Raw genomic sequence first — 14,230 nt, 5'->3', positions numbered from 1 at the left:
CCCCACCACCCACCGCACAGAGGCCAGCCGTCCAGCCCTCACCACCCACCGCACAGAGGCCAGCCGTCCAGTCCCCACAACCCACCGCACAGAGGCCACCGTCCAGCGACCCCCACCACCCACTGCACAGAGGCCAGCCGTCTAGTGCCCCCCACCACCCACCGCATAGTGGCCAGCTGTCCAGCCCCCACAACCTACTGCACAGAGGCCAGTCATCCAGGCCCCCCCCACTGCACAGAGGCCAGCCGTCCAGCATCCCCCACCACGCACCAGAGGCCAGCCGTCCTGCCACACCAAGGTCAGCCATCCAGGGAGGCTCACCGTTGTGCGTGTTGACAAATGGGGCAAATACTGGTCCCCCTTCCCTAGATCTATTCCATACAATCCATAAAGTAAAACCTTGTGATTTCACAGACAATGGGACATGGGTCTTGAAAACTTTATGTGAAGGACAACATCACAGCACGGCACAGAGACACCAGACACGTGGGTACACGAAGGGCCGCAGCCCAGGGGACCCCTGTAGACATGGAGACGGTTCAGCCTCCAGGAGCCCCCTGGAGGGGGCTCAAGCCCATGCCGGCTTCAAGCCGAGGACATGTTCATGCTGAGCTCCTGCAGGGCTTCCCTGATGAGTCTGGAGAGTTAAGAAGGTACTAGGCAAAATGCAAGGTGCTGCCAGCAGGGAGCCCTTCTGGGGCCTGGGGCCAGGGCATGGCGGCTGCCGTGGGGCAGCCCTGGGGACCGAGTGGGGCATTGCCTCCCCCCAACTTCCCACGAATCTGCAATGGCTGCAGAATCAAGTTTAAAAATGCTTCTCACTGAGCCAGATGCAGGCTCCACACCCGCAGCAACACCCAGAGAGGCTGCAGCCAAGTCACGGGGGTCCGGCCTTCCCGCCCCAGCAATACTCCCCAGGACTCCTGTGTTTGCTGCCCCTCTGGGGGTCCGGTCTGGGGTCCGGGGACGGTGCTGCCACGGAGGCTTCAGGTGGACACCACGGGGCCCAGAGCTCCCGAGTCTGAGCCTACAGGTCAAACAGAAACACCTGCCAGGCCCTGTGCGTCCCCACACGGCTTCCACAGCAGTGCGGCTCGGGTCCTGCTGTCTTCACGCTGGGGTGGAAGTGGTGTGGGACGTGGCGTGGAGGACAGTGGCCCCCGTGGCCCGGGGAGCCGGCCACACAGTCCTTTCCACGGGAGGAGTCGTTGACGGCCCTGAACCTGTGTCTCCCTCGCCTGGGAAGGGCGTGAGGGATTTTTTTCAGCCCAAAGCTCACGACAGAGATGCCCTCTGCGCTGGGACGGGGGGCGGGGAAACAAAGAGAAGCCCTGGAACGATCACTGTCTGATTCTAAATTGCAGGATTATTGCTTTTTTTTTTTTTTTTTTAAGACAGGGTCTTGCTCTGTCACTTAGGCTAGAGTGCAGTGGCCTCACAGGATCCTCCCACCTAGTAGCTGGGACCACAGGCACACCACCACACCTGGCTAATTTTTATATTTTTTGTAGAGATGGGGTCTCCCCATATTGCCCAGGGTGGTCTCAAACTCCTGGGCACCAGCGATCCTGACGCCTTGGCCTCCCACAGCACTGGGATTCCAGGCGTGAGCTGCCACGCCAACGCACGTGGGTTATCTGTTTAAAAGGCCGGCACAAGACTCATTTATGGTGGTTTATCTGTTCAAGTCTTCTACAGTTTGTTATTTGTACAACCAAAAAAGTGAGAAACTGCTCTCAGGTCTTGCGTCTCGGCCTCTGCCCAGCTCATCCCCTGCCCGCCTGGTGAATGGGCTTCAGTTTCCAAACAGCTGAGCCTGAGGCCCTGCCGGGTCCCTCCCCTTAGAAAGGCCACGTCCCAGCATCTGAAAACACCCTCCACATGAGCGGCCCCCACCCTGCCGGGGAACGGTGAGAATCCCGGAATCGCGCCCTCCGCGGCAGAAGCCCAGAGTCGAGGCAGTTCCTTTGTTTAAGTGGTTTGAGTAAAATCCTTTAATTCTGATTTTCCGAGGGTTAAAGTCTGTACATGCTCATTGCTTAGGTGAAAACTGAAGGCTGCTCGTGACTCCTGCAGTTTCTAGACAGATGAACCGACAGACTCCGAACCCGGCAGGGCCACATCCGCCCACAGGACGCGACAGGAGCAGCCTAGGGAGGGCGAGGGTTCCAGGGTCCCCTTGCAGCCTCTCCTCGGCCGGCAGCCACAGGCCTCATAGCCATTTGGTTGTGTGGGGGTTTTTCCCTTAATTAAAAGGAAAGAGAGTGAGAGAGAGAGACAGAGAGACAGAGACAGAGACAGAGACAGAGACAGACACAGATGGAGACAGAGAAACAGAAACAGAGACAGAGACATAGAGAGAGATGGAGAGACAGAGATAGAGAGACACACAGAGAGGGACAGAGACAGAGACAGAGATGGAGAGACAGAGACGGAGAGACAGATGGACAGACACAGAGAGGCAGAGACAGAGAGAGACAGAGACACAGAGAGATGGAGAGACAGAGACGGAGACAGAGATGGAGAGACGAGATGGAGAGACAGGACAGAGAGAGGGACAGAGATGGAGAGATACACAGAGATGGAGGGACAGAGATGGAGACAGAGAGACAGATGAAGAGACAGAGACAGAGAGACAGAAATGGAGAGAGATGGAGAGAGACGGAGGGAGAGAGATGGAGACACAGATGGAGAGACAGACGGAGAGACAGAGACAGAGAGACAGAGACGGAGAGACACGGAGAGACAAAGACGAAGAGACAGACAGAGAGACACACAGAGACTGAGAGACAAAGACAGAGCGAGAGAGAGACGATCGGCACATTTCCCCGACATAAGGCAGCCTCTGGGTCTTCTGGGCTTGTGTTTCTGGAGCTGCCCCAGGACCACACAGCAGCTGGCGGTCAGGGGCCCCGAGGAGGCCAGCCTCGCCCCCCGACCTGTGCCGGCAGAACTCGGCCCCGAGAAAGTGTTGCCCGCCCAGGAGAGGTCGGCCTTCCTGGAGGGCAGCCCAGAGTCGGGCCTAAAGAGGCCAGGTGGGCCCGCACACACCGTGTTTCTCGGTGGTAGCAGTGTGGCGGCATCTGTGCGTCACTCCCAACATGATTCCCGACCTCTGGCTGGGCCTGGCCACTGGACGCAGCCTTCACCCTCCCACAGCCTGCCCCAGGGATGACCCCACAGACCACGTGGTTTTCTTCCATGATCCAAGGCAAGGCCTTTCACAAAATCCTGCCCAGCAGGCCAGGGAGTTGCGGGAGGGCTCGGAGGCCCAGGCAACCTCAGGATTTCAGGAGTCAGAGGGGAGCCTGGGGGCACTTCTGTCCCACCCTGGGGGGGCCACCCAGAGGCCCCGCCTCCTGTCCAAGGGGCTGGCTCCCATGCACCCCTCCCTGAAGCCAAGGCCGCCTGACCCTGAGGCCGCGGGCGGAGCCTCCTCTCCACATGGGACCCAAGCTCTGTGCCCGTGGGAGGAAGGCAGCCCAGAGTGGGGCACGGGCCTCACAAGCCGGCAGGAAAGATGAAATTGCTGGACAAGAAGCGAGTGACAGGCCAGGGAGGGACCAGAAAGGCAGGGACACCCAGCCTGGCCCTCCTGCCCGCCAGGTGAGGTTGAGGATGCAGAGGCAGCCCCTCCAGTCGTCTGTGCCTTGGCCTCTTGTCCCAGGCAGTCCGGGTCCAGCCCCTTCCACCAGGACAGCGGTGCAGGCACCAACAGCCCATGGCCCACCTGCAGTTCCCAGGACAGAGGTGGCCACGGGCAATGACCCTGGGGCAGGAACTGCTGTCCCCATCTGTCCTCCCCCAGGCCAGGCAAGTGGATCTCAGACTCAAACCAAAGTCAAAGCCACAAACCGGGAGCATGCAGGATCCGGGCTGTGAGGCCAGAGTGTAAAGGTTTTGTTTTAAAGGACACATTTGAGGATTTCATAAAAACTGACAGCGTCCCGCGGCTCCACCACACGGGACTGGAGCACGGCCAGGGCACAGACCCTTCCTTGTTCTTTAGAAAACCAGTCATCCCCTCCCTACATGCCCCACCCCTCCCTGGCCCACCTCTGTATCTCGTGAGCCTGGAAACGGCTTTGGACACAGGACCTGCCGTCCCAGGCCCAGAAGCCCCCGACACTGTCCCCACCCCTCTATCTGCCCTACCCTGCCCCGGACAGGTGAGAAGCTGAGCTCAAGACCCTGAACCCCCACCCCTGGGGCAGCCCCCAGCCCTCGTCCAGAGCCAAGAGCTCCCTGTGGGCCTCCTCCTAAATGTTAACATGGGGGCCAGAGCACGCTTTCTACAAAGGCCCCAATGTCAACCTTTCTCCCTCCCAGAAAAACTACACAGATGGGAGAAAGCACCTTTCCATGGCTCCCAAACATTCTTTGCAGCTCAAGGGTGGGAGGGGACATTTGGGAAGCAAAAGGAGCCCGTTGGGAACCCAAGCTCAGCTGGAATGGGGCTGCGCTGTGGGATCTCAGGGCCCCTGGGCAGCGGGAACGGGGCCACACTGTGGGATCCTAGCACCCCTGGGCAGTGGGAACGGGACCACACTGTGGGATCCCAGCACCCCAGGCAGCGGGAAAGGTGCCTCACTGTGGGATCCCAGCACCCTGGGCAGCAGGCCCCACGCTGAACACCCTCCCTCTCCCTCACTCCCCTGCTCTCCGGGACAGTAGCTGCTGGAGCCAGGGGCCGTTGCATCTTCTCGGGTTTACTCCACGGCTGGAGAGCAACAGTGTGGTCCGGAGGGCGGGGAAGTCCCCTGGGCCCCCGCCACAACCCCCACTATCCCCTCATCCCCGAGTTCACACCAGGGACGGGTTCCAGTCACTGCACACGCGAACTCTTCCCAGACCCCAAACACCTTCTCAGAGGTCTCCAGGGTCAGGGCCCATCTGCCATTACTCAGAGGAAGTTTTGGCAGTGAGAGGCCTCAGACTGCACTTGCCATGGACGGCTTATAAAACAAAAACCAAAACCAGAAAAGTCATATTGCACGAGTGAATGTGGGGTGGGGCACAGATCAGTCATGGAACTGATTCCGTTTCTAGTGGTGCCAAGACAGTCCGGCTCAGCGCTCAGAGTTCACTCAACCTTCTCAGCTTGGACCTACGGGAAACCTGGGGGTTTCACAAGAAACGACCGCATTCTGGATGTTCACTGAACAGCAGCCCAGGTGAGTCACGGGTAATACTTGGGGCTACAACAAATACAGTGGCTTCTCAAATGACCCACGGGATCTTTCAAAATAGGGACGTGCCACTCTGCAAGGATTCCTGTCGTGAATGTTGCCAAAACAAAGGATGCTGAGACTCTGACGCCTGGGGCCACAGAGCACCCACCCTTGGCCCTTGGGATCAGAGGACCCCCAGCAGCAAGAGGCACCCAAGCTTCCAGCTTCACGCTCAGCTGTGAGGTCGCCACGGGGACAGGATGCAGCCCGCGGTGGCACTGCCAGGAGCTGCTGCTTCAGCCCAGTAAACACGGAGGCGCTTCACAGCCCTCTCCTGGTCTCTGTGCCTGCAGCATGGCTTGTGGACAGTGACCCTGCCTCGGAGCTGACACCTGGAGGCCGCTGGGCCACGTGGACCTCAGAGCCCAAAGTGCTCCAATACCTGCACTGCACCTGTCCAGAACCGAAACCTGAAGGCTTGACAGCTTCTTATCCTTCCCTTGATGCCTAGAAGTTTCCACGTGTCTCCATTTCCTCATCCACAAAAAGAGGCTGATCCCTGCTCTCCACCCCCACAGGCCCCGACACTGTGCTCCCAGGCCCCTGGGGTGGCCCTTGTCCAGCACTGCCCCTCACAGCCAGGGCTCCAGGTGACAGCAGACGTCATCCAGGCGCTACTGCCCCACGGACGGCCCAGTCTCTGGAAACGCACTCGGCCTGTCTGCCCGTGGGAGGAGGCCAGGCATTTCCTCACGATTCCTGGTCTGTGCCACGTGTCATCCTGGTGTTGGGGAACCCTTGAGTTCCGGGAACAGCAGCCTGTGCTGAGGGAGAGAAGCTGGGGTGCCCCACAAGCCTCAGAACTGCTGTGATGGGGGTCAGAGGTGGCGAAGGCACAATACTGATTCTGCACGCCATCGGACCACATTCCTGACACACATCACGGCTTCCAGCGTACAAGTGTGTGTGGGCTCCATGTTTCCAGTGAGAACATGCTCCTTCCATCAGCTAGAACCCCTGGCAGAATCAAGAACTAGAGTCTAGAACCTGAGGAGCAGAATCAAGCTGCGGATGGGTTTTGGGGGTTCCTGGTACATGAGTCCCCGCGGCGCAAAGCCAACATCTACGCGACCCTCCTGGAGCCTCCCTTTTCCCTTCGCAGTCGACGTCGCCTGGAAATGCGTCACCTCTTCCCCTCTGCCAGCCGACGTCGCCTGGACTGCGTCCCCCTCTTCCCCTCTGCAGTGACGTCGCCTGGAAACAACCCTGGAAATTGCTCCCTCTCTCTCCGCAGCAAGTGTCGCCGGAAAATGCGTCCCTCTTCCCTCTGTCAGTGACGTCGCCTGGAAACGGCGTCCCCCTTCTTCCCCTCTGTATCCCTCTGCAGCGCCGTCGCTGGAAACACCGGGAAATGTGTCCCCCTTCTTTCTCTCTGCAGCGACTCACCTGTAAACACCCTGGAAATGCGTCCCATTCCTCTCTGCAGCGCTTCCACTGTAAACACCTTCTGGGGCAAATGGCGTCGCGGTCTTTTCGGGGGCCGCTCACCTGGAAATGCCTCTGTCCACAGCCTGGTGCCCTGGGATCCGCAGCGTGGTCACATGGTCCTCACATGGGAAACCTTGGGGGGCGCACACGGCGTCTGGTGTGGCCTTACCCTACTGTCTCTACCAAGAAGCCAACTAATCCCTGGTGTGTCTAACCCAACTTCCATGAGATATTCTAGAAGCACTTTAAAAAAAGAAAATCCCATAATCTAGAAATATCGTTTTGCTCAAGAATCTAAAGAACATTAATTTGCACCTAAGAGTTCTAGTTTTGACTGTGAATAACTGTTGTTCTTCACTCTAGGTGTACTCCCAAGGCAGGAAGTTCCTGCGACTGCCGCCTGCCGAGCACCCCACCCCAGGCCCACCTTCCTCGCTGCTCAGAAGCAGGCGGCAGGAGCAAATCTGTTTTGGTCTGTGGTCACCGATGCACATCAGGACCAGACCCCTTCTCCCAGCGGGGCCTAGGCAGCTTCAGGAAATCTCAAAAATTGGGAACCTTGTGAAGGCTCGTCAGCTCCCCTGCCATCCACACTGTCCTCCACGGGGGCATCTGAGCCAACCAGGCAGGTGCTGACCTCCGGTGGCTCCTGGGCCAACACGGTCTTCGGTGAGATAGGGGCAACATTTCAGATCTCCAGTGATCTGACTTTAAACTCTGGCTCCGCTGTCATCCCAGCACTTTGAGAGGACAGGTTGGGAGGATTGCTTTCAGGCCAGGATCCAGACCAGCCTGACAACCTGGCACGACCCTGTCTCTACAAACAATAAACAATGAGCCAGGTGTGTGCCCACACGTCTGTGGTCAGCTACTTGGCGGCTGAGGTGGGAGGGTCGCCTGAGGCCCAGGAGGCTCGAGGCTGCCGTGAGCTGTGATGGTGCCCTGCACTCCAGCCTAGACGACAGAGCAAGACCCTGGCTCAGAAACAAAAAAAATATGTATATGTGGTGTATACTATGGTATATGAATATTATATATGGTGAGGTGGTATATATATGTGTATACTCGTAATGTGTGTGTATATGTGTATGTGTGTGTATACAGTATATACATCTGAGCGCAATAGCCACAAAGCCGCGTTGTTTTACCCCTTTCCCAGGAACAGAGCAACCTTCTCCTCTCATGGCTAACAACAGCATCGACGAGTAACACTGAGAAGGACCAGGGAGAAGATGCCTGGCCCTTTCACACAGGGCCCCTGGGAGAACGCACAGGCCCTCGGCTTCTGCGCCTCCTTGCAACCCCTCACGCACAGTCCTTCCCATCGGCAACTGGTGTTGCAACCCGCCCTCTCAAGTGTCAGCTGTGAAACTCCTAACAGCAGAAACAACTAAACAATGCAGGTGGGAAAGCCCGTTGGGGGCGCCAAATGCTACCTGAAGCGGCTCAAGAAAGGAACAAATGAGCTCAGACCAGGGTGCTCGTGCCACAGGAGCAAGATTTTCGTAGCCTGTGCCTTGCCACGAGGCTGGCAGACGCAGTGCCTTCTCCCAGGAGCTGTGGCTCCAAGGACACCATGGGCTGCATAAAGCCTCACTGGGCTCTGCCCCGAAGGCTCACATCTTGGTGATGAGAGCAGGAGGCCAGTCCCTGGGCGAGGGTCCCCGTGACACCTGCCCTACCCCGTACAGGCCTCGCAACAAGAGGGCTGAGCTCGCCAGGTCTCCTGGTGAGTCGGGGTCCCAGCACGGGTGGAGTCTGGATACAAGGACTGTGGGTCTGCTCATCAGAGCACCGAGTCCAGTCCTGTTGGTTGTGACTGGACCGCCTGGTCAAGTGGCCTCAGCCGTGTCCACGGTCGCGTGGCCACTCAGCGCCTGACTGTGGCCGGACAGCTCCCACCACAGAGCATCATGGGGCATGGCAGGGCAGCACACGGATTCTCCCCGCCATCACACAAAGAAACTGCTGGCTCCCCTGATCCCCACAGTCTCCATCAACACCCCGAGCCCTGCAGACCCACAGGAAGGGTAGGAAGAAGGCAGGGTGCCGGAGGCTCCTCCCACCCCACGGCGGCAGGGACCAAGGGCAGATTCCAACATCACAATGAAACTGGGTAGGAGCAGGACGCATCCACAGCACCACCGAGGACAGGCCCAGCCATCACCCATCTCCCGCCACAGCCCATCTCCTGGTATAGCCCATCTCCCATCTCCTGCCACAACCCATCTCCCACCACAGCTGAGGGCTTCCTGGTGACTGTCCGGCTTGCGTCAGTCACCTGCTGGTCTGCTCAGCCAAACACAAGCTCCAGAGCCACCACTGTGAATGCCAGGGAGGCACATGGCCACGTTCTTCAAGACCCTTCAGAGTCAGCCCAGCACAGTATCCCCAGGGCCCGACACGCGTGCCGGGAGCCAGAAGGCCGGCTGAGGCCTGCCCAGTTCCCAAAACAGCAGGGCAGGTTGCGGGGGGGACGCCCCAGCCAGGCGTAGTGGGAACCAGAGCCAGGGCGACGTGGCTTCGAGGCTGGCTGTGGGCTGTGGGCTGCCGGGTGGTTTCCCTCCCCGGAAAGGGAGGGGCTTACAGGGAGACGCAGTGGAAGTCAGTCCTGAGCCATTCCAGCCCATGCCAGCGTTTTACAAACCATGGGGCAACTCGACACCTTCAGCTTCTTTGCTAACCGTCTTCCCAGGAGGTGATGGCAGCGGGAAGCTCGGGGAAGACCCCACAGCCACCACTTTACGTGTCCTGCTATGCTGGGGTTCGGTACAACGCCTTAGAGACTATGTTCACCATCATGCCAAAGGGCCCATCCGGGGACATGGAGGTCTGGACAGTCTGGCACCAGAGCCCAGATACAGCCCCACTACAGGGCCTGGGAGCTCTCAAAAGCCTGCACTGTTCCCCCAACACTGCCGGGGCCTGAACCCCTCAGATACCAGAGCCACAAGAGCAAAGGCATTCAAATGCAGTTGGAATCACTACTGAGCCTGGCAGAGGACTCGTGTCTGTGAAAGAGAAGACAGAGTCTACCTGTTACTGCTCTGGGGTTATCTGATCTTTTTCCAAATTCTGATAAACTCTGAAACTTTCAGATAACTTATGAAATGCAAGGGTGAAAGTTTTCTCAGACCTTTTGAAACTAATACTATGCATAGCAGAAAAATGACTGATATTGCCAAAATCTTCAATATTGCAGCCCAAAACTTAAACAATATCTGAAATAAAGAGGGTTTTTTTTGTTTGTTTGTTTTGAGACAGAGTCTCGCTCCTCTCACCCAGGCTGGAGTACAATGGCGCAATCTCAGCTCACTGCAACCTCGGCCTCCTGGGTTCAAGTGATTCCCCTGCCTCAGCCTTCTGAGTAGCTGGGATTACAGGCACCCACCACCACGCCTGGCTAATTTTTTTACTTTTAGTAGAGATGGAGTTTCGCCAGTTTGGCCAGGTTGGTCTTGAATTTCTGACCTCACCTGCCTTGGCCTCCCAAAGTGCTGGGATTACAGGTGTGAGCCACTGCGCCCGGCCAGGAGATTTGAATATACATTATTGCACCAACCTAACAGCTATTTCTGATCACTGAAACCAAGCAGGCTCTAAGTAAACATTGTTCATTAGCCTATCTCGCCCCTTAGAAATTCTTTTTCTTTAAACATTCAGTTCTAACAGGCAATGTTTCATGTGTAGAAAGTGAATTCAAGGGCTGGGCGCGGTGGCTCACGCCTATAATCCCTACAGGCCGAGGAGGGCGGATCGCAAGGTCAGGAGATGGAGACCATCCTGGCTGACATGTTGAAACCCCACCTCTACTAAAAATTCAAAAAATTAGCCGGCCGTGGTGGCAGCTGCCTATAGTCCCAGCTACTCAGGAGGCTGAGGCAGGAGAGCGGCATGAACCTGGGAGGTGGAGCTTATAGTGAGCCGAGATTGTGCCACTGCACTCCAGCCTGGGCAACAGAGCGAGACTCTGTCTCAAAATAAATAAACAAATAAATAAATAAAATAAAAAGAAATTCAATTCAAGAATTGTGCTGTTAAAGTTACCGATAAATTCAGTTAACATACCTCTGCCTTTCTAATTCCCCTACAACCTTGCCTCTACAAAGGCAACTCCGGAGACTGTCTGGGTGCAGAGAGTGAGACACGTGGAGACGCTGACAGGGACACTTTCCAGAGGCTGATGCCCAAAGAGGAGAAGATGTCGGCACAGACAGACCTGGACATGGACGCACATGGCCTGTGGCAGGTGCCCAGGTGGAGGAGGCCGAGTGATGAAGGAATGAGGAAGCAATCACGTAGACTTTAGTTCCTGTAGGTCAATATGAAATCTTGAAAAGCCACCATCTGAGAACCACTATTAAATAACCCGCACAGCATTCAACATGCACTCACACCCCGGGCTCCTCCAGACGCAGCCCCGCAACACCTCCTTACACCCTCAACAGCACACGGAAAGGTGCCCTGGGAGCACTTGCTATGATCACCGTCCTTATCCCCGGAAAGAAGCAAGGCGGGAAGAAAACCACTCCTTTCTGACGCCAGAATTCACAGCTTAAGATTCTAGTTTGTATGGGGTCTGGCAGGTGGCCTGTGGTTCCTGTGCCAGTCCTCCCAAGCTTCGACAACAGACACATCATTCCGCTGAGCTCCAAAATAGCTCCAAACTCTAAAACTACCCTTACTAACTTCACAAACATTATCATTGCTTCAACTGCAGCAAGGATTCAGCATTGTTCTTTAACCATCGTGGGCCTCTCAGAGGCTCTGCATAGGACTGGGGGCTACAGGTACTGAACAAGCAACAAAAGGCCTCAAAGGACAACCATCGTGGAAGGTCCCCAGGAAGGACGCACACAGCGCGCTTTCCACTAGAAAGCTCCTTCTGGCGTAAGGACAGGATTAACGGAGCAGCAGTTCTGTACCACGGCGGGGGAAGATGGGCATGTTGTACATTCTCCATTTCAAACTTTGGAGATAATTAAAAATACAGCTTTCTAGTTGCACAGCCCGAGATCCTGGTGACGTTTTCCACGCCGGCCGGAGCTGCTGCGTGTGACCAACGGAGAGGCATTCCTGGGGAAGGAAGTCTGGCCCCTCCACCTTGCTGGTAAAAAACTTAACATTTCATCTCTGCTGTGGCTTCCAGCTGCCCCGGGGCACCCGCTGACGAGGTCACTTGGAAACAGAGCACAAGGAACCAGGAAACATATTTTGATGTGGAACCAGAACAGTGGGAAAAGGTTAACTGCAAACCCCAGAAGCGAGTGTGGGACATATTTACCGAGCTTTGTTTGTGTTAACACTCAGAAATGTTTCGGGCATCACACCTAACCCGGCGCTCTGCAGCCAGAAGATAAAGCTAACAGGGTCACGTGGCCACGGAATTCTTGCTGAAACTCCCAAGCAGAGGGAAAAAACAGCCTCCCATACTTTCCAACCTCCACACCAAACACAGGCCCAAGGTGGGCAGGAGGGGCCGTGCCCACCAGAACATGATGTCCCTGTGGACACCTCGCCACCCAGGAGGCACAGAAGGAACCAGGACGAGCTTGCGCTTTCAAAGGCTGCCTGCCATTTTTACTGGGACCGTAAGACTGGGGCTGAGGGCCAAGCAGTGTTCCCCGCAAACTCACATAATGGAGTCCTGCCCAGTGTGGGACTGTGTCTGGAGAGACGGTCTTTACAGAGCAATGAAGTTCAAATGAAGCCACCAGGGTGGCCCCAACCCAGCAGGACCAGTGTCCTCATGAAAGGGGACATCTGGAAACAGACATGCACGGGGGACGGCGAGATAGGAGTCATGGGAAGAAGATGGCGTCTCTGAGCCAGGGAGACAGGCTGGGCAGATGATCCCTCACAGCCTCCAAAAGAACAGCCCCAGTCTCAGCACCCTGAGAGAAAACCTTCCTGCTGGGGAGGCCACTCGTCTGCGGGACCTTGTCAGGGCAGCCCCAGGAAACAAACACGCTGGGTTCACCCAAAGATTCACCACTGCGTTATGTCCCAGTTACACCTCGACGACCTCAACGACATCACTCTTCCCTTATCTCACCAGTTCAGTCAAGTTCACCGTGATGGACGACTTTGTCACTGTGGAGACCATGAAGCGCATTGTACGTGACCGTGTGCTGGAGAGTAAGTGCCACGGCGCTTTTACTTAAACAATGACAGTAATAGTACAGCAGGCAAAAACAGTTCTTAGATTTTCCCAATGCCTCCAACTGGATGGGATTTTTATTGTAAATTCAATCCAGGTCCTGACATAGGCTCGTTGTGATAACCTAGAATATGCCAGCTTTTTAAACCTTAAAGTATTAAAAACAAGTTGGGATAGAAAGGTCTTGACTGCAAGTCAAGAAAAACCAGTGGTGATCCTTGCTTTCTCTGGAAACCTCAGCTGACCACGATTCTAAGTATCACACCAGCAGAAAGGCAGAATCAGCCATCCGGCTGCTCAAAAAACTGTCAGCTCTCACACTGTTTCTTTGCCTTCAGGGAGGTTTAGGTGGGTTCGTTCCCGGCCTGGAGGAGCGTTACCTGCTTGCAGCTCTAATTTGAGACCAGAGCAGAGACGGGTCCTCCCAGAGCACCCTTACTGCCTGCATTCCTCACCCTGCAGGCATAGGGGCTGCACCTGCCCTTCCTGCCGCCCGGTCTCGCCTCCCGAGTGCTCGCTAATAAAAAAGGAGTAGGGGGTGGGGAAGAACAAAACAAAACAAAACAAAACAGGAAAACACCCAGTCTGGAATGCCCCGGCCTGCGCGTGGCAAACGCCTCTTCCTGAGGACACAGCGGCAGCCCTGACGTCACGGGCCATGGGGCACTGCCCTCGACCGCCGGTGCGGACGTTTTCATGCCTCAGATAAAAATCCCGGAGCAGAAAGCACTCTCAGGGGCCACTCGCAGCCCACCTGCTGGGAAAGCTGTTTCGTTAGAGATAAAAAACACCCGGCTGGTTAAGTGGACCCAGCGGAGTCCCAGCAGCCCCTCACACCGTTAAAAAGAAAAACCAACAACCTGGGACCCAAAGAAGGAATGCGCGTGAGCTCCCCCAGGCTGATGCCGCAGCCAGCGACTCCGGGGAGCAGGAGGCCGCGCTGTTTCGAAGCGCGCGGGCTGGGGGCTCCGGGGCACTGCGGAGCTGCGGTCCCATCTGCACCCGAGGCGGGGCTGGCAATTACGGCTGGGGAGGAGGCGGGAGCAGCAGGCGGCCACCGCGGGGCGCCGGGCACGTGCCATTCCCCGAGGAAGACACTGCGCGTGTGCGAGCCCGCCCGAGGGGCGGATGGCGCCTCCCGGAATTCCCACGTGGAAGCCCTGACCGCCGGCAGCGCCGCCCTCTTAGAAATGGGTGTTCGCAGACACTGAGCGAACAGGAGGCCGTCAGCAGGGCCCTGATCGGAGAGGACTGGAGACTTCAGACGGGAAACGCGCCGACGGAGGCAGAGGCGAGGCGCCCAGGGAAAAGGCCGCAGGAAGAGGAGGCAGACGTGGGGAGACGCTCCCTCCCGCTCCACGAGGAGCCCCCTGCCCACCCAGGCCCTGACTCTGGGTCCCCAGACCCCGCC

At 56.9% G+C, this 14,230-nt stretch overlaps 1 protein-coding gene across 1 annotated transcript in view; it reads right to left on the bottom strand.

Annotated features, from left to right (window-relative positions):
- NFATC1 (nuclear factor of activated T cells 1) overlaps positions 1-14,230 on the bottom strand; it is a 129,261-nt gene that overhangs the window by 98,473 nt on the left and 16,558 nt on the right. The window contains exon 3 of the mRNA XM_017866119.1: positions 7,297-7,323. Coding sequence (XP_017721608.1) covers positions 7,297-7,323 — 27 coding nt within the window. The remainder of the gene's footprint in view (positions 1-7,296; positions 7,324-14,230) is intronic.

Source organism: Rhinopithecus bieti, unplaced genomic scaffold (genome assembly GCF_001698545.2).
Source record: "Rhinopithecus bieti isolate Rb0 unplaced genomic scaffold, ASM169854v2 scaffold_84002, whole genome shotgun sequence".
NCBI lineage: Eukaryota > Metazoa > Chordata > Mammalia > Primates > Cercopithecidae > Rhinopithecus > Rhinopithecus bieti.
Note: the sequence above shows the minus strand (reverse complement) of the source record. Positions and strands in the feature narration are given on the sequence as shown.